The following is a 19837-nucleotide window of genomic DNA, read 5'->3' on the forward strand; positions in this document are numbered from 1 at the left end:
AGAAAACAGGCTGTGAAGCCTCAAGTAAGGATGCTGGCGTCTGCACCTGGAGCGAATGTCAGTAGGAGGAGTTTGCTTGGGTTCGTGTTGCATTAATAAATTATAGTAAGAATAAAATGTAGAATGTAAAGCGCTGCACAAACTTTTGGTGCTGTATAAATGCTGTATAATAATAATAATAATAATCTTGGAATGTTCCTGCATTACCTCTAACTCTATCTAATTCGTTTTTACAATTTACACAGTTTTTACTTATTTGTTAAAAACTGACCTCCATTAGTTCTGGGGTTCCAAATTCAAGTGTAAGTTGGTCTAACACTGTTTCTTGATTTTTAAGTACGCTCGCCATTTCATTTACTATTTGGAATAACCAGTTAGTACCTAAAGATAATGGGAAAAAGAGCATGTGTATTATTTTACAGTTGTGTACATTGCAATACTTCTGATCAGGATCTTTAAGTCACACAACCAGTAAATGTTTTTCACATATCCATACAGGTAGCTAAATTAAATTTTCAAACCCTACAACATGCCTCACTCCGTAAGACTTCTTTATATGTTTATAATGTTGAGGACAAAAAAAAAAAAAAAACACAAAACTTTTTTCATCTATTAGCCAGTTAAATATATATTATTTCCAGGCAGAAAGAGGAGCTTTCACGGGGAGGAAGGAAACACTACTGATCATCATGTTTTTCAGGGGAACGGGGAAAACACAACAGACCACTAATACTTTTAAAGTGATAATATTCAAGTTTTTTGTCTTAAAATAAAAAAAGCAGTTAGCCGGCTGGGCTGTGTTCATCTATAGACACACACAGCACAGTTCAGCTGTGCCCCCTGCTCTCTCCTCACAGGATTTGACTGACAGCAGCAGAAGACTGTCTCCTGCTGCTTCACGTGTCTCCTGTGAGACCAGGAAGAGAGAGCAGTCAGGGACAGTGCAGGATCAGTGAGAGGAGACAGGTAAGTGTTTGAGGGGCTGGGGGGGGGGGGGGGGCATAACAGGTAGGACAATTTTTACCCTAATGCGGAGAATGCATTAAGGTAAAAAAAAAAGTTTAGACTTTAGAATTGCTTTAAAGAGGGTTGAGATTCTCAGTGACCAATACCTGGGAAGAGAAGAAGTTGGGCTAATCTACTGACCCCAAATACTGGTGATGGAAGGTGGGGACCTTTAGAACCCATTCATGCCAGGGCATTTAATGCATGTTATGTAACATGTTGATGTCTCCCAGCGGACCACACAGAACCATTGGAATTGGACTTGCACCAAGTTGTGTTGAGAAGGGACATTGGAGTGCCAAAGAATGGCACTACGGTGCACCAATGCACAGTACCACAATGCATGGGTGTGATTGGGCCCTCAAAGACTGACAAATTTGAAAGTGTGGGTATCCTACCTGACTGTGGGTATAGGATAGTATATATGGAGGTGTTTGTGTGTGTGTTTTTGTGTGTTTTCTCTATGTTGGTTGAACTGGATGGACGAGTATCTTTTTTTAACCAGATTAACTATGTAGCTATATGATGATGCTTCTGTTCCCAAAAAACAAGCACCAGATAAAATCCAATCTGATTGGACTTGATATTGACTCTACTTTACTAAGCTTCAGAAGATCTTCATTAGGGATGAGCCGAACACCCCCCAGTTCGGTTCGCACCAGAACTTTCAAACGGACTGAAAATTTGTGTGAACTTTAGACCCCCATTGAAGTCTATGGGACTTGAACGTTCGAAATAAAAAGTGCTAATTTTAATGGCTAATAAGCAAAATATTGTCCTAAAAAGGGTTTGGGGACCCGGCTCCTGCCCCAGGGGACATGGGTCAATGGCAATTTATTTTTTAAAAACTACCGTTTTTTCGGGAGCACTGATTTTAATGAGGATTGAAGTGAAAAAAGAAGTGAAATATTCCTTTATATATCATGCCTGGGGGGCGTCTATAGTATGCCTTATGAAGTGGCACGTGTTTCCCGTGTTTAGAACAGTCCCTGCACAAAATGACATTTAACGGAAAAAAAGTAATTTAAAACTGCTTGCGGTTTTAATGTCATGTCTGGTTCCGGCAATACGGATGAAAATCATTGAGAAAAAAATGGCATGGGTAGCCCCCCTGCCCATTACCAGCCCCTTTTGGGTCTTGTACGGATATTAAGTGGAACCCCGTACCTAAATGAAAAAAAGGAAAGACGTGGGGCTCCAGGCCCTATATACTCAGAACAGCAGTATACAGGCGGTGCAAACAAGATAGGGACTGTGTAGGTTTGTTGTGTTAAGTAGAACCTGTTTGTAATTTTGAACTGGTACATTTTTAACCACTTAAGGACCGCCGCATGTAATTATACGTCGGCACAATGGCACCGACAGGCACAAGCACGTACCGGTACGTACTTGCCTTCCAGCGGGTGGGGGGTCCGACCGGACCCCTCCCGCTGGCTGCGGCTGTCCGTTTCGCTTCAGGAGCGATCCAGGATGAGGGGATGGCCGTTGGTTTCTGGCCATCCCCTCTCGATCGCTCCTGGCGAATGAGAAGCTTCCCCTGCCTGTATAGTGTAAACACAGGCAGGGAGGAAGTGATGTCACTCTCCTCGGGGCGGTCTTTTTGACCGGACTGCGAGGAGAGGACATAGTAAGTGTGCACCAACACTACACTGACACGTAGGTACACATAGGCACACAAATCACCACCCGATCACCCCCCCCCCCCAGTCACAGTGTCACTGATTGCAGTGATCATTTATTTACTGATCACTGCATTAAATGTCAGTTGTGACAGTAAAACGTGTCAGGGCAGTTAGTGTTAGGTCCAGGGTAGCCCCCTTCCCCCCTCAATAAAGGTTTAACCCCCTGATTGCCCCTAGAGTTAACCCTTTCACCCCCTTTTGCCAGTGTCACTAAGCGATCGTTTTTCTGATCGCTGCATTAGTGTCACTGGTGCCGCTAGGTAGCTAGTTATTTTTTTAGGTTCACTGCCAGGTTTTTATAGCATTAGGTACCCCCATATACTACCCAATAAAGGTTTTAACCCCCTGATTACCCCTAGAGTTAACCCTTTCACCAACGATCACCGTATAAGTGTCACTGGTGATGATGGATAGCCAGTTAGTCATTTAGTAATTTAGGTTCCCCGTCAGGTTTTTATATAGCGTCTGGGACCCCCATATACTACCTAATAAAGGTTTTAACCCCCTGATTGCCCCTAGTTAACCATTTCACCGCCTTTTGCCAGTGTCTCTAAGCGATCGTTTTTCTGATCGCTGCATTCGTGTCACTGGTGTCGCTAGGTAGCTAGTTATTTTTTATGTTCACCGCCAGGTTTTTATAGTGTTAGGTACCCCCATATACTACCTAATAAAGATTCTAACCCCCCTGATTGCCCCTAGAGTTAACCCTTTCACCAGCGATCACCGTATAAGTGTCACTGGTGACGCTGGTTAGCCAGTTAGTTATTTAGGTTCCCCGTCAGGTTTTTATATAGCGTCAGAAACCCCCATATACTACCTAATAAAGATTTTAACCCCTTGATTGCCCCTAGTTAACCCTTTCACCAGTGATCACCGTATAAGTGTTACGGGTGACTCTGGTTAGTTAGTTTGCTTTTTATAGCATCAGGGCACCCACCATTTATTACCCAATAAAGGTTTAACCCCCTGATCACCCGGCGGGTGATATCAATTAGGTTTTAGGGTCAGGGTCTGCGTCGCCCCAGGCAGCGCTAGGTTAGTGCCAGTACCGCTAACACCTACGCGCAAAGCATACACCTCCCGTAGTGGTATAGTATCTGAACAGATCAATATCCTCTGGGTCACTAAGGACAACATAATCCGCAGCCACCTCCTCCCAGCCACGTACAAGTCCACATGTTTCTTGGGACTGTAAATCATCCCTAAAAGACTGCTGCTGCTGATGCTGAGTGCCAGGCTCCACCTTCATGCTGACACAAGCCTCCTCCTCCTCATCCTCTTCCTGTGTGATAGGTGGGACAGCAGGAACACTGTCTGGAAAAAGGGGGCCTTGAGAGGCAAGGAAGTCCTCCTCTTCCTGCCTCTGTTCTGCCTCAAGTGCTCTGTCCATTATTCCACGCAGCGTGTGCTCCAACAGGTGGACAAGAGGTACAGTGCCACTGATGCATGCACTGTCACTGCTCACCATCCTCGTGGCCTCCTCAAATGGTGACAGGACAATGCATGCATCCCTGATCATGCCCCACTGGTGTGGTGAAAAAAAACAGAGCTCCCCTGACCCTGTCCTGGTGCCGTAGTCGCACAGGTACTCATTGATGGCCCTCTGCTGTGTGTGCAGCTGCTGCAGCATGGCCAACGTTGAATTCCACCTGGTGGGTATGTCACATATAAGGCGGTTCTTGGGCAGGTTCAACTCCTTTTGGAGCTCAGCCAGCCGAGCACTGGCATTAAATGATCGGCGGAAATGCACATAGACTTTCCTGGCCTGCCTCAGGACATCCTGTAAGCCCGGGTACCTGCCCAAGAACCGCTGCACCACCAGGTTAAGGACGTCAGCCACACAGGGCACATGGGTCAGTTGTGCCTGTCGTAGGGCGGAGAGGAGGTTGGTCGCAAACCACCATTCCGGGCTTAATCTGGCGTGGCGTCAACCACCTCTCGGCCTGCACCTGCAGAGCTGACAAAATATCTGCCCCAGTGTGGCTCCTGTCCCCCAAACAAACCAGCTTAAGCACGGCATGGCATATTTTTGCCTGCGTACTTGCGTAGCCTCTTGAACGCCTACGGAGCACTGCTGGTTCCAAGGACAAAGCACTGGAAGAGGCCATGGAGGAAGAAGAAGAGGAGGGGGTGGAGGAGAGAGGTGTGTCACAACCAGTAGTAGCATTTTGGAGGCGTGATGGCAGAACAACCTCCAACACTACTGCACCTTGTCCTGCATCCTTCCCAGCTGCCAGAAGAGTGACCCAATGGGCCATGAAGGATAATATGCACTTTACCACTGACCGCCCTGTCCAGCGAGGCATGGACATTGCCTTACACATGCCGGTAGAGAGCCGGAATCGCCTTCCATGAGAAAAAGTGGCGTTTGGGGACCTGCCACTGAGGAACCGCACATTGCACAAACTCACGGAAGGGGGCAGAGTCTACCAACTGAAAAGGCAGCAGTTGAAGTTCTAGCAATTTAGCCAAGCTAGCATTCAACCGCTGGGCATGTGGATGGCTCTGAGTAAACTTCTTTCGACGGTCCAGCAGCTGGGGCAGGGGAATTTGCCTGCTACAATTGGACATGGGTGTACTGCTAGCAGAGTGCCCGCAAGTACTTGGCTGTGACACACCTAATTCTACACCTTCATTCCTCTCAGTGCAGGTTTCAGAGAGGACTGAAGGTCTAGTGAGGTTGGAGATCCCAGCTGATGAGGAGCAAGGAGAGATCTGCTTTGTTCTTTGGTGTGGGTCTTTAAGGTACGCTTGCCAATGAGCTGCATGGCAGGTCAACATATGTCTGGTTAAGCATGTGGTGCCCAAGCGGCTGATGTTTTGGCCACGCGAGATACGCTTGAGACATATGTTGCAAATAGCAGCGGTGCAATCTGATACACTGGTCTCAAAAAAGGCCCACACCAAAGAATTCTTTGGAATAACGCGCAGAGGCAGCGCCCTGCACAGGAGGAGCTCTGCGGTGTGATTCAGTCAGTGCGCTGCCCCTAAGCTGGCCCCCGGAGGGCATCCTGCCTCGGAGACGTGCCTCCTACTCCTCCTCCTCTCTCCTATCAGGCACCCATGTGGAGTCAGTGACCTCATCATCCCCTCCCTCTTCATCACTGGAGCAAACCTGGCAATATGCTGCAGCTGGTGGAACATGACTGCCAGATTGCTGTCCTTCTTCAGCATCCCCTCTCTCTGCGCTCACGCTACTGCCTTTCTCTAGCTGGGTATCATCATCAGAGCCTTCAAAACACTGGGCATCCTCCTGGAGCATGTACCCAACACTGTGCTCAAACAGTTCGGGGGACTCCTCAGGAGGACATGGTGGGTCTAGGATAGGAGTGACTGAGGACATTGAGACAAGGGAAGAGGATGTGCTGCCAGCTGCTTTGCTAGTACTCTAAGCCTGGGTGAGAGAGGATAAGAAGGATGAGGAGGGCTTGGTCATCCACTCTACCAAGTCTTCGGCATGATGCGGCTCAACACATCCAGCTGCCGAAAATAAGGACAAGCGTGTCCCATGGCCACGTGCTGATGATGATGCACCGCGTCCACGGCCAGCACTGCTGTCTCTAGACACAGAGCCTGCTTGCCCTCTTTTATTGGCTTGTGACTGTCTGCCTCTCCTTATTGGCCTTCCAGACATAGTAATGGCCTGCAGGGAGATGGGAAAACCAACAATTGGGTAGTGTATATTGTGCAGGAGGCACACAACACCCACTTTAACTCCTGCAGATGCCTGTATTAGAGAACACCAGCAATAAAGGGTAGCTACAGGTGTATACTGTGCTGGAGGCACACAACACCCACTTTAACTCTTGCAGATGCCTGTATTAGAGAACACCAGCAATAAAGGGTAGCTACAGGTGTATACTGTGCTGGAGGCACACAACACCCACTTTAACTCCTGCAGATGCCTGTATTAGAGAACACCAGCAATAAAGGGTAGATACAGGTGTATACTGTGCTGGAGGCACACAACACCCACTTTAGCAGCCTTACATAGTGTGGGGCGTGTACTAAACCCCCTGAGCTATAATTGGCCACAGGCATCCTGCCGGTGCTGTGATTGGCCAAGCATGAGGGGTCACAGCGGATCCTTGGCCAATCATGAGCCAGCAATGCACTGCGATGGCGCAGTGCATTGTGGGACGTGAGCGCACACGAATTTGCCGCGAACGGCCCATAACGTTCAGTATTCGCTGAACAGACGAACAGCAAGCTCATCCCTAATCTTCATGTTAAATGCTCATTGGGCACACTAGAATGAACTGTGATACAATTTAGTGACCTAAGGTGCAGCCCAGGCTTAGGCAACCTTATTGCCTAGGATTTTTCCAAGTTGTTTCTTATTGTTAACGGTTTCTTCTCTATTAAGTAATCAGTTCTTGCTATCTCAAACTCTATCTTCTTTTTCTAAAGATATTCAATTTAAAGCATAGCAACACACTAAATCTAAAATATTATACATAATAGACCAAATCACCCACAAGAAACTATTAGCCTAGGTTCACATATATGCGATATCAGACATAGCATGTGATTTGCACCCACACCGCAGGTGTCGATCACATGCGATGTCTGTGTGATGCGAGTTCAGCCATACAGTTGTATAGCTAAACTCACATTAGATTCACAGAAAAAAAGTGCAGGGACTTTTTCCCCCCACACTGAAATTGGATCACATGGGTTTGCACTGTGATCTGTGAACCGATTTGGGGGGTGTCATTAAAATTGTATTGACACCCGCAGCAGTTCGCAGAGGGCAGTGTGAATTGGCTGCGGGAGAGATGCGATGCGGGAACTAGCGCTGTAATCACGCTGATTCTCGCATCACATATGTGTGTACCTAGGCTTAAATGCTCAAGGTATTTCCAATTTGTACAGTAGCTACTAACTGTATAACCTTTGCCTTGATTTTCATAGATTTTTTTTTTTTATCTTCAGTAAGCTGGGAAGGGCCTTGATCCCATGCTGAAGATAAAAAAAGAAAAGAAAAAAAAATCAATATGTTACAACTTTCCTCCCTGACACAAGAGCAACTTTGTCTCACCCATTCTCCCAGTTCAAAATACATACTTTGGAAGAGCTTCATGTTAGATGCTCCTTGAGCACTCTAGAAGGAACAGTAATACTGTTTAGTGACCTAAGGTGCAGCCCAGGCTGTACATATTGCCTAAGATTTTTCCAAGTTGTTTCTTATTGTTAACTGTTTTTTCTCTGATAAGTAATCAGCTCTTTATATCTCAAACTCTAACTCATTTTGTCAAGATATTCAATTTAAAACATATCAACACACTAAATCTAAAATATTATACATAAAAGACCCAACCACCCACAAGAAACTATTAAATGCGCAAAATGCTCAAATGCTTCAAATTTGTTTAGTAGCTACTATCTGTATAACCTTTGCCTTGATTTTTATTGCTTTTTTTTTATCTTCAGTAAGCTGGGGGTGCAGGGATAACCTTTGCCTTGATCCCTGCAACCCCCAGCTTACTGAAGATAAAAAAAAAAGTCAATATGTTACACCTTTCCTCCTTGACACAAGAGTAACTGCAACCTTTGTCTCACCTATTCTCCCAGCTCAAAATAATACTTACATATTAGTCTCTCCCAAATAGCAAAGCCCGTAGAGCTGAATCATTCCTATTTAAATACTACAAACAGTTTTGTAAGATTCGGCCCTCACATCTTGCAGATGCATTAATCATGCTACTGACTGAGTTAAGCTCTTGTCCCAAGGAGATGCTGCAAGTTATGGTTATTATTCCAAACCCTCACAAAGACATCCCGTACCCCCTTAGTTATAGACTATTATCCTTTTTGAATGTGGATATCAAATTGTATGCTAAAATAATTCCTTGTAGATGGACATACTACCTAACCTGATCACTGCAGATCAGGTAGGCTTTGTCAAGGGGCAACAAGCCCTTTGTCACAGTTGAGCCTGCAATTTCCAGCCTATGGAATTTTTATTTCCTTGCTGCAGTGGTTCTTCTAGGCCTGTGATTCTATTCACACGTGTTTGGCTTCTGTGTTCACCTATGGGTGTCTTCCGCTACACTGTGGGTTCCCTTTCTATCATGTCCTGGCCCGCCTCCTAATTGTTTTCCCTATATAAGACATGCTAAGTGCACCCTGTGTTGCCTAAGCAACTTCCTTGTTCTCTGGGCTTGCAGTTGCCAAATATTACATGTATTTAGTGTCTGACTTCCCGTGTACAGGCCCCGGCTCTGTCTACCGCTTGTGCTTGCCTGCCACCCGCCCTGACCTCAGCTTATTTCCTGGATCTTCTTCTGTCTCCTGTTGTTAGTACTGTGACATGTGAGTGGTCTTTGCATCTTCAACTGGGTGTACCTGCGGGCTGCCACCTGATTTCAGTTTGCAAGTCCATCCCCACCATCAGGGGCCCTGGTTTAGAATCAGGCTGAGGCTTAGACTCTGTGCCTTGAGGAACCCTGAGTTTGCATTCTACAGGGACTCACTACCACTAAAAGCTGACACATCTAAAGAGACGAGGAGGTCAATAAATTTGATCAAACAAGCTGATGCCACTGGGATGCCTTCTCTGCTTCTGTCATTTTACAGAAAGGGCATTCGACAGAGTTCACTAGCTAATCAGATTGGGTCTTGAAACGTTTGGGTTTGCTGCTCTAACCCTATTGCCAGTTATGTATCTATTCCAAATGTGAGAGTGTATACCAATGGACTGTTGTCCATGGAATTTGAGATATCTAATGGTAAAAGACAGAAATTTCCTCTTTCACCCAACATTTTTGTTAAGATTATGGAATCCCTCACTCAATTAGAGTACACCAAGCTGTCAATGTAATAAGCCTGTTATGTTATCCCAACATGTTTTACAATTGTAAGGATTAAGGGGTGTCTAAACAAAAAATGGTTGACCGTATGTCTTACTAAATACATGTATTTTTCTATCCTTCTCTGTAAAATAAGGATTCGTCATCTATTGTCACGTACTCATCAAGAAGAGGCCGCATCAGCCCTAAAAAGCAGTCTACGCCCAGAAGATTGTCTTATCAGCTGATAACACCCGGAGAATTGTCTTTTCTTTGAAAATGTTGTTTTTTTACATTTGCTGATGTTTGCTCTTTTCTGTCTATAAAAGATGTAATAAAGAAGCCTCAGAGCCAGAGTCAGTCAGAGACAGTCAGAGTTAACGACGGACTTCTGAGCAGAAATACTGAATAATATCTCCGTGTCTCTTTGCTTGGATAAGAACTCTAACTAATAATTGGGAAACGGTAACATAACCTGACAAATAGGTGACTTGTTGAGGTCACACCTAACATTTCTGGCGCCGCGAATAGGGACTCGCTGAAGAAACTACAAGAGGCGAACGAACATAAGGACGGAACGAAATGGTCGGGCACATCAAGAACCACAGACAAATCCTGCGCAGGTAAGAAAAGCTTTATTTTCTTATAAACTCTGTGCTTCTTAGATTTGTGCCCACCTGATCTGTCTGAATTGTTCTTCAGGTAAAAACCAACCTCTGTAGTAAGCGGGTCTTGAACTTAATATTTTGGCTTATGTTACCGTTGTTTCTTGTCTGTCTACTTGTCATCTGTCTGTTGTGAATGAGATAAGCCCTGTTTGTATGGTGAGAAATGAAACATATATCATCCCAATGGGTAACGGAATGCGCCCTTAACTCGTAAGAGTACTTTGGGGGTCCGACACTTAAGTTTGATATACGCTTTTTGATTCATGAGCCTAAAAACGGGTTGAAAGTATAAGTCCTGACTGCCTCGATAAAGCAGGAATAAGAAACGAATGCTGAGAGATTCCATGGTAATGGGAAGGGAAATAAGGTCTCCACAAAGTCCTGGAGACCTAGTCATATGTGTTTGGCCACCAAAAGGGAATGCTTGTATATGTTGTAGCTGTCAGTCTGGTAATAATATTTGTCAGTTGGCTAGCATATAAGGTAATTCGATTTCAGAAATCTCATCTAGGAGAGGTTTTTAGTATTTTGGCACCCTAGGAGGAGAAGGCAACGAGACACTTAGTAAGTGATCCAAACGCCACCTAGGCAGGACTGTCAAAATGGGCCAGACACATGGTAAACCCCAGGAGGAATCTCAGAAATGTTATGCTGTTAAAGACATAATTACAATGTTGTATGGGAAGGATAAGGCACAGGGTACAAATAGGATTCTCAAGAAATTGGGGATGGATGGAGAAAATGGATTAAGTGTAGAAGGTTGGGAAGAAATAAAGAAAGACAGACAGGGAGAGATATTGCAGAACAGATGGGTATCACAAATACAATGTTTAATTAAGGTTTCCAACAGGGCTGAAGAGGAGGGATGGGAGTATTGTCAGGAAAAGGGTGGATGGGATATGAAGGTCCGACACAAAAGTCTTCCTTCTGCTCCCGGCGATAGGGTAAATACGGGAGGTACTCCACCTCCTTATAACACTACCACACCAGGTAATGAAAGACCAAAACTTTATCCTTCCTTAAGAGGAAGAGGATGGGTATGCCGAGTATGCGGTATCCAGAACCCAGACTGGGCACAGGAATGTGTACATTGCGGCGCTCAAAGACCAGAGCCCGTAGCTCCAGTCCATAGTCGGACTAGGGTAATACAAGTAAATAATCCAAATGCGGGTCAAGCAGGACAGCCACCTACAGTGACCCGACAAGTCGTTCTGAGGACATGGACACCTTGGTCGGCTGACACTCTTATGGCATTAATACAGAATGCTCCTGATCCCGTAGCAAAACCTGCCGCATTCTGTAGATTCGTGACACAATTACTAGACACACATGAAGCAACTTGGCAAGATGGGGAAGATTTATGTAGACATAAAATGACACTAACGATGTTTAATCAATTTATGAATGAAATTGCTCCACATAGACCACAAGGGGATCCAGCGGCAGATCCGCCAGGAGTACATCCTCGTCATATAGACTCTAGACCCCTGTTTATTGCTCAGTTACGAGAATTTTGCCAAGGGAAACAGCAGGAAAGGGGTTCGACAGCGCCCATAAAACAGGCCCCAGGTCAGACTGTTACAGAATTTTACCTCAACATGGAAAGCATGATGGCTGACGAAGGTCTAGATTTAGCCTTACCCGTCACCATTAGGGCTTTCAATCGACAGTTTATGGAAGGACTAGTACCCCAAATAGGTGACAAACTGAAGGCATGTACTCCCGAATGGAGAGCCATACGGGACAGAGGAACATTGTTGCAGAAAGCACAAGGCATAGAGGCTGATTTAGCAGAAACTAAACCCAGAAGGACACCGGGAGTTAACACTGTTGCCCGGGTCAATGAAGGAGGGAATTCCTCCCGTAAAACTCTTACCTGTTATTACTGCAACAAGGTGGGACATATAAAAAGAGACTGTAGGAAAAGGATAAAAGACGAACAGGAAGGAAACACGGACAGAGACACGAGGGACTACAGACAGAGGCGTACCAATGATAGGGACGATCCGACCGCATGACTTGCCCCAGTCCTAGCTGAATCAGAGAACAAAATGCTCCACATGTTGATGAAGGTGGAAGGTAAACATATTCCTTGTTTGGTTGACACAGGAGCGTCACGCAGTCTGTTGTCTGATTCAGTAGTCCCTCCACACATGACGTCCCGTGACACCATACCCATAAGTGGTTATGACAGGCTCCTGACTGATGCCCCACTGACTAAACCTTAAAAAGTAAAAATAGGGGGAATGGCAACCGCCTGACACTTGTGTATTGTTGCAATATGTAGATGACCTATTGTTATGTTGTCCGGATAACGATACTTGTTTAAAAGCCACTCTCTCATTGTTACAATTCCTGGCTGAAAAAGGGTGCAAGGTGAATAGAACTAAGTTACAGGTATGTCAGAAAAAGGTTGTCTTTTTGGGCCACTGTATATCCCAGGGTACTCGACATCTCACTGAAGAACGAGTCCAGGCCATAAGACAAATGAATATCCCACGCAACTTTAAGCAACTTCGTATGTTTCTGGGAATGGTATCATATTGTAGACAATGGATACCACATGCCAGTTCTCTGATGCAGCCATTATATGATTGCTTGAAAATAGTACCCTATGTACTCACAGAAGCAGGTCATGAATCTTTTAGCACCTTAAAAAGGTTACTAATTTCGGCACCTGCGATAGGGATCCCTGATTATACCAAAACATTTCATTTGTACATTGCTGAAATCACGGGACACGCAACAGGGGTGTTGACACAACAACACATCAAACAAAGGCCGGTAGCATACTTCTCGGCGGCTCTCGATCCTGTCTCTAGAGGATCACCGTCCTGTGTACGAGCAGTTGCAGCAGTGTCAATTATCATTGACAAATCCTCAGAAATTGTCTTAGACAATCCTGTAGTGGTACATACCACACATGACATACACGCCATCTTGTCACAGGTCCAGCCAAAAATACATATCAATGGCAAGGCAGCTGCGTCTACAATGCACTTTGCTCCTACCCCCCAATGTTACCTTTCAGCGATGCACTTCTTTTAACTTAGCACAGCTTTTACCATTACAGACAGATTTGACAGGGGGGAGTAATGATGATAATGGTGTAGATACAGCACAAGATACTCAGGATTCTGACACACTTTCATTTCAGGACATAACATCTGATGAACACGATTGTTTCCAACTTATGGAACAAGAAACCACGGGGTTCCCACATGTCACAGACATACCCATTACAAATGCAGAACACACACTGTACATAGATGGTAGTAGATTTGCCGATGACAAAGGTAAATATCACACAGGTTATGCTGTGGTAACGGACACACAGGTAATTGAGGCAAAGTCACTACCAGCACACATGTCGGCACAAGAAGCGGAACTAACCGCTCTAGAGAAAGCCCTAGAACACTTAGAGGGACAAGAAGGGAACATTTACACTGATTCCGCATACGCCTACGGTGTGGCACATGATTATGGCCACATATGGAAAGCTAGAGGTTACCTTACAGCAGCAGGCACACCTGTTAAACATGGTGAAGGAATCAAAAGAGTCCTGAACAATCTTCAAAAGGTTATAAGAGTAGCCATCATGAAGATAGCGGCACACACGAGCGCAAAAACAACTGAGGCAAAAGGAAACGCATTTGCAGATTTAACTGCAAAGAAGGCAGCTCTAGGGGAAGTAAGCCCTGAGACCTTAGCCACGGTACAGGTGAGTATGCCCGAAACCACATGGTAGCAGCTAATCGAACTACAGGAACAAGCAGGGGCTATTGAGAAGGACCGTTGGGTTAAGGAGGGAGCTGCACCAGGCCTTGACAATGTATGGAGAGAAGGAGACAAAATATGTCTACCCGCTTCTCTATACCCCGCAATGGCAGCGGCTGTCCACTTACCCACTCATGTCAGCTCCAATTCTATGTATAGGATTGTAAGCCAAGGATGGCTAGCCCCTGGATTCAGTAGTACTGCAAGGAACTACTGTGCTGCATGCCAAATCTGTCTGATTAATAACCCAGGACAGAGAGTGAAAACCCCACGTAAACATCAGGTCCGGGCCCAATATCCCTTTCAGAGACTGCAGATTGACTACATACAAATGCCTAAGAGCGGCCCCTTTGAATTTGTTCTCGTGTGCATCTGCCTATTTTCAGGCTGCCCGAAAGTTATCCTGTGAAATCAGCTACGGCAAAAGCCACCGCCAAGAAACTGATTACTGAGCTGATACCTAGGTTTGGTCTCCCAGAAACAATAGAATCAGATAGGGGGACACATTTCACGGGAGAAATAATGCAAAATGTGATGGCAATGTTAGGGGTTCAACAAAGTTTTCATACTCCTTACCACCCACAGAGTTCAGGATCAGTAGAAAGAGTAAATGGTACAATCAAGCTGAAAATACAAAAAGCTATGCAAGAGTTAAATAAACCATGGCCTGAGTGCCTAGCTTTAGCTTTGTTCTCTATTAGGTACACCCCAACAGGAAAAACAGGGTTATCCCCATATGAAATACTGTTTGGAAGTGCACCTAGATTAGGTTTATATTTTCCTCAAAGTATGCAATTACAATGTGATAGTTTAACTACGTATGTAATACAGTTGCAACAGCGTCTGACTAAAATCCACAAGAGTGTGTATTCTTCTCTTCCAGACCCTAATTCTGTCACAGGTACACACGATCTACAACCAGGAGACTATGTTTATGTAAAGAAACATACCAGAAAGACACTGGAACCAAGGTTTGAAGGTCCTTTCCAGGTGCTATTCAGTGAAATTGGAAGGGAAACCTACCTGGATCCACGCTTCTCATTGTAAAAAGGAGCCAGTTGGCAAATGACAACATGTATCTTTTTATTGTTTCAGTAATTCTGGCTAATAGTTTGGTTACCTCACAGAATAAAATACACAAGGATGAAGGATTTTCTAAAAAAATGTTATTACTGAAGTTTAAATATGCTTATGCCCAGAAGTCAGGATATGAGAAATGTTGGATTTGTAGCAAATTACACCCCAGCACAGCAAGTATACCACTGATGGCAGTTCCTATAAACTATACTGATCTTGCTAACAGTAGCATTAACATAATTAGAACAAATACCAGCGAGACAGTAATGTTTAAGTCAAATGGTCTCGCCTTTTTCCCTGATTGGTGTTTCAGCTTAGGGAACACAACGGGAGGAAATGGAGAATGCCAAGACAGCAAGTTTAATTTGTCCATTGTCGTATTAAATGGAAGCTTCTACCCCAGTAATTCCAGCACACACCAGACATTATCTGACTTCCTCACTAACATTGTGGATAATAATGTTAGGTGGTTAGTATCCAACTTATCCCTCTATGGATACACCTCTCGTTATAGAAATGATATCAGTTCAAGATCAGTAGCACTGGGAAACAATATATACATCTGTTGTGAGGATAAATGTTATACTTGGATACCTAGAAGAGCTCAGGGATGGTGCTACCTCGCAAGTTTAGTACCAGTAATGGGAGTAGTAGGTGATGAACGAGGTGATCACCTATTAGAAGCTAGCATGCATCCTAGATATCCCCTCAGGTATCGTAGTAAAAGAGAAATATTCCTGAAGAAGGACATGGCATGGGCTTGGTTCCCGTCCTGGACAGGATGGGGTATAGACTTAATGAAAAGACTAAATAACTATACAGGAATTATTAATGATGTTTTGGAGAAAAACTCTGATGACATTACTAAGTTAAATCTGGAGACCAGAGCCATCAGACAACAATTAGAATTACATGAATTAGCAATTGAAAGTATGAGTGCAGCACTGACAGGACTCTGTGAAACTACTGAGGACTATGAGTGCTGTACTTGGATACATAATACCAGTATTGAGGTACCTGACTATTATGACATCATTGCACAACACCGTACGGAAGTAAAGAATTTACAAGAGAAGGCCCGAAATATTGGTCGCGACTGGGATCCGTTTGGTGGAACTTTTAGTTTCTCAGGGTTATTCTCTTGGGTTAAGAAGGCAGCAATGACGATTATAGTGGTGCTCTTATTCGTATTTTTCTTTTATGTATGCTTTAAACTGCTCATGTGCTTTTGCAAGAAAGCCAAGGTAAATGATGCGGAAAAGATGGAACTTTTGTGAAGATAGGTAGATTTAGTTTCTTGACATCACCCATCTGTCAGAAAAGCCACTCTTCCTGAATTTTAGATGTTGGTACTGTCCAGGGGGATGGGTGTATACCCCTCTGACAACTCGCGGTCAGGGAGAGTACTCTGGATATAGGCTGACTAGAACTTGTTCAGGTGGACCCAGGGCAAGAGGGAGGGGTGATGTCAAAGGGGGAAATGTAAGGATTAAGGGGTGTCTAAACAAAAAATGGTTGACCGTATGTCTTACTAAATACATGTATTTTTCTATCCTTCTCTGTAAAATAAGGATTCGTCATCTATTGTCACGTACTCATCAAGAAGAGGCCGCATCAGCCCTAAAAAGCAGTCTACGCCCAGAAGATTGTCTTATCAGCTGATAACACCCGGAGAATTGTCTTTTCTTTGAAAATGTTGTTTTTTTACATTTGCTGATGTTTGCTCTTTTCTGTCTATAAAAGATGTAATAAAGAAGCCTCAGAGCCAGAGTCAGTCAGAGACAGTCAGAGTTAACGACGGACTTCTGAGCAGAAATACTGAATAATATCTCCGTGTCTCTTTGCTTGGATAAGAACTCTAACTAATAATTGGGAAACGGTAACATAACCTGACAAATAGGTGACTTGTTGAGGTCACACCTAACACAATCGTACTACCCTTATTTTTGGGAATCCACTGCCATTAAGTCTTAAATCTTGGAGTAACGTTACACGCTAAATCAACTCAATTATTTACTCTCAGTTATAAATTACTTATGAACACCCAATTTCAACACCTTTTCACCTTTGAACATACTACCACAGGGCACATTGTGGCATTTTTCTTTCATCGTAGAGATGACAGGGACACATATGGTTGCCCTGGCTGTATTGCACATCAATATAAATATGTTTTTATTTTATATATAGTAACCATAGAGTTGTAATTGATCATCTACTGCAGAGATAATTAACATTACCAGACAATAGGAAACTACCACTCCCCCCCCCCCCCCCCCACATCTAAGAGAGGACATCACAGTGCTCTATGGAAAGTGTGCTAGCTATGAAAAATAAGTTTCTTAAAGCTTGGCTAGTGTGGTTACTGAAACTTGGATGTGAATTGTGATTGTGAGCATGCAATAAACTGGTGACTCTTTTTTTCATTCTCTTTGGTGGCTTACCTCTAACCTATTTAGCATAGTGTGTGTAAAACACGAGACTGAATCTTGCAATACACTGTCAGGGTTATATATTAACCTAATGAAAAGATATAATAAACTATTTACAAAAAATGTGAGGGGTGAACTCACTTTTGTGAGATATTGTATAGTACTTATACTATGCTGTTTTATTAATCTTCTTGATATACCATAAGGGCCGGTTCACACAGCAAAGCGAGGCGACACGGCTCGCCTTGCCTCGCTCCCGCAAGTCGCCCCCGTTCTGTACAATGGAACCGTTCTGAGAGGAGCGACTCGAGTCGCTCCGACTCAGAAAAAAGGTTCCTGTACTACTTCGGGGCGACTTCGGGGGCGACTTGCATTGACTTCTATACAGAAGTCCTCTGCAAGTCGCCGCTGAGCTCCCCGCAGGTCGCGGCGAGGTAAGTCGGAGACGCCTCGCCGCGCCTCGCTGTGTGAACCGGCCCTTATGCTTGTAAGTCTGGCACACTTGGCTAAAGCTTCCCATTGTAATGACATGTTGCATTTTTATTTCTCTTGGAACCAAAGAAAAACCTAAGAGAGTAGAATGTTGAGAAGGAGAGGACGAGGTGGTGTTAGCCCTGGGCTTTTATAGCTGAAAGCATGCCCTTATTGCTTGTTATAGAGATGTGGAGGTGCATTCAAAATCACCAATTTCATATACAGGTTCTGCATATTGCCTGCATAGACAAACTATATTGGTTGTGCTTTTGGGTGATAGTACAAACTCTTGCTGCAAATAATTAGGGGTGAGTTTTTTTACAGCACTGCACAGCCTCTCAACGATGGCCACCAAGGTTTTAGAATACAAATAAGAGGACTTTTAGGTATTTGGATAAGCCAACCCCCTCCCTTATATAGGGTGTCTCACTAAAACTGGAGAGTGTAATCAGCTTCCAAGTTTTTTATCGTCAAAGCTTAAAGAGGAAGTAAGAGTTACCTATAGGTAGTGTAAATATCTCCTAAATGTGTACCGTTTAGGAGATATTTACATTACATGCAGCCAGTGACATCACTGGTGGATTCGCTCTGAAGGAACGGCCACCTGTGCCATTTCTTCTGAGCCCTGTGTTGTGAATGGTGGCTTCCGTGCGCATGCCGGAAGCAAGACCAGTGAGGATAAAAGTGGCTGCAGTGCTGACATTGCTGGAACAGCTTAGTTTTAAGGTAAGTTTCACATAGTGTGCTAGTATGCAATGCATACTAGCACATTATGACTTTACCTTGCAGGGAAAAAAGGTACAGCAGTACACAACAACTTTAATTGAACAAGCTGAAGTTAGAAGCTGATTGGCTACCATGCACAGCTGCATCAGATTTAGCATCGTCCAGTTCTAGTAAATCAACCCCATAGTTTCAGCGTATTGGACGTTACTATACTGTTTAGAAAGTGATTAGGGCCAGTTAGGGATCTTTGTTTTAATTCTGATTGCTCTTTTTGAGCAACCACTCTCTTTGCTGACTGGGGGTTTTCTTCTTACATTTAGTGTGTGCTTTTTACTGCTGCAAGAAAGAAGAGAAAAAAAATCCCCCTAAGGAGCGGGACTTTTAGAGTCACTAAGAACACCAATATATCAAAAAAATGATATAAAGTTTATTAAGTAGTACAAAAATTAAATAAATATATATCATATAAAATATACAAAAAAGATATAATATACCACATGAAAAGATGGCTCAAGCGTCCAACCCAACGATTGTTTCAGACTTCCTGCCCTTCTTCAGGCTATTTATAGACATATATAGAACCCACTATATTCCAGTAAAAGTAGTTCTGTATAGTGCCCCACGTGACAAAAGATGACTCTGTGATTTTGTGCCAATATCAGAGTCATCTTTTGTCGTGTGGGGCACTATACAGAACCACTTTTACTGGTAATATATAGTGGGCTCTATATATGTCTATAAACTCCCTGAAGAAGGGCAGGAAGCCTGAAACGATCGTTGGGTTGGACTCATGGGCCATCTTTTCATGTGTTATATTATATCTTTTTTGTATATTTTATATGATATATATTTATTTAATTGCTGTACTACTTAATAAACTTTATTACATTTTTTTTATATATTGGTGTTCTCAGTCATTCTGAAAGTCCTGCTCCTTAGGGGGATTGTTTTTCTCTTCTTTCATGTGATTTTATTGGGATGTGGTGACTGACAACATTATTGCTCTCTGTGAATAGTGGGGTTCTCCTATTTTACTGCTGCAATGCCTCCAAGGTTTTAGTTTTAGGGGCGGTATTTTGGGGTTTTCATTTCTTTGAGAGCATATTTGCTGTTTGCTGTTTAACCACTTGACCACTGGGCACTTAAACACCCTTAATAACCAGACCAATTTTCAGCTTTCAGTGCTCTCACAATTTGAATGACAA

The 19837-nt window shown here is 43.9% G+C and overlaps 1 protein-coding gene and 1 long non-coding RNA gene across 2 annotated transcripts in view; one reads left to right on the top strand and one right to left on the bottom strand.

Moving 5' to 3' along the window:
- The window catches only part of LOC143987557 (sulfotransferase 6B1-like), a 100043-nt gene that overhangs the window by 56003 nt on the left and 24203 nt on the right, over positions 1 to 19837 (bottom strand). The window contains exon 3 of the mRNA XM_077486359.1: positions 272 to 381. Within this exon, the coding sequence (XP_077342485.1) occupies positions 272 to 381 (110 nt within the window). The remainder of the gene's footprint in view (positions 1 to 271; positions 382 to 19837) is intronic.
- Positions 9552 to 16826, top strand: LOC143987558 (uncharacterized). Its single transcript, XR_013276662.1, has 2 exons — positions 9552 to 10101; positions 14807 to 16826. It is a non-coding gene; the product is annotated as an uncharacterized LOC143987558 (long non-coding RNA).

This window comes from Lithobates pipiens, unplaced genomic scaffold, assembly GCF_037356315.1.
Source record: "Lithobates pipiens isolate NorthernLeopardFrog02 unplaced genomic scaffold, aLitPip1_a1.2 Scaffold_18, whole genome shotgun sequence".
NCBI lineage: Eukaryota > Metazoa > Chordata > Amphibia > Anura > Ranidae > Lithobates > Lithobates pipiens.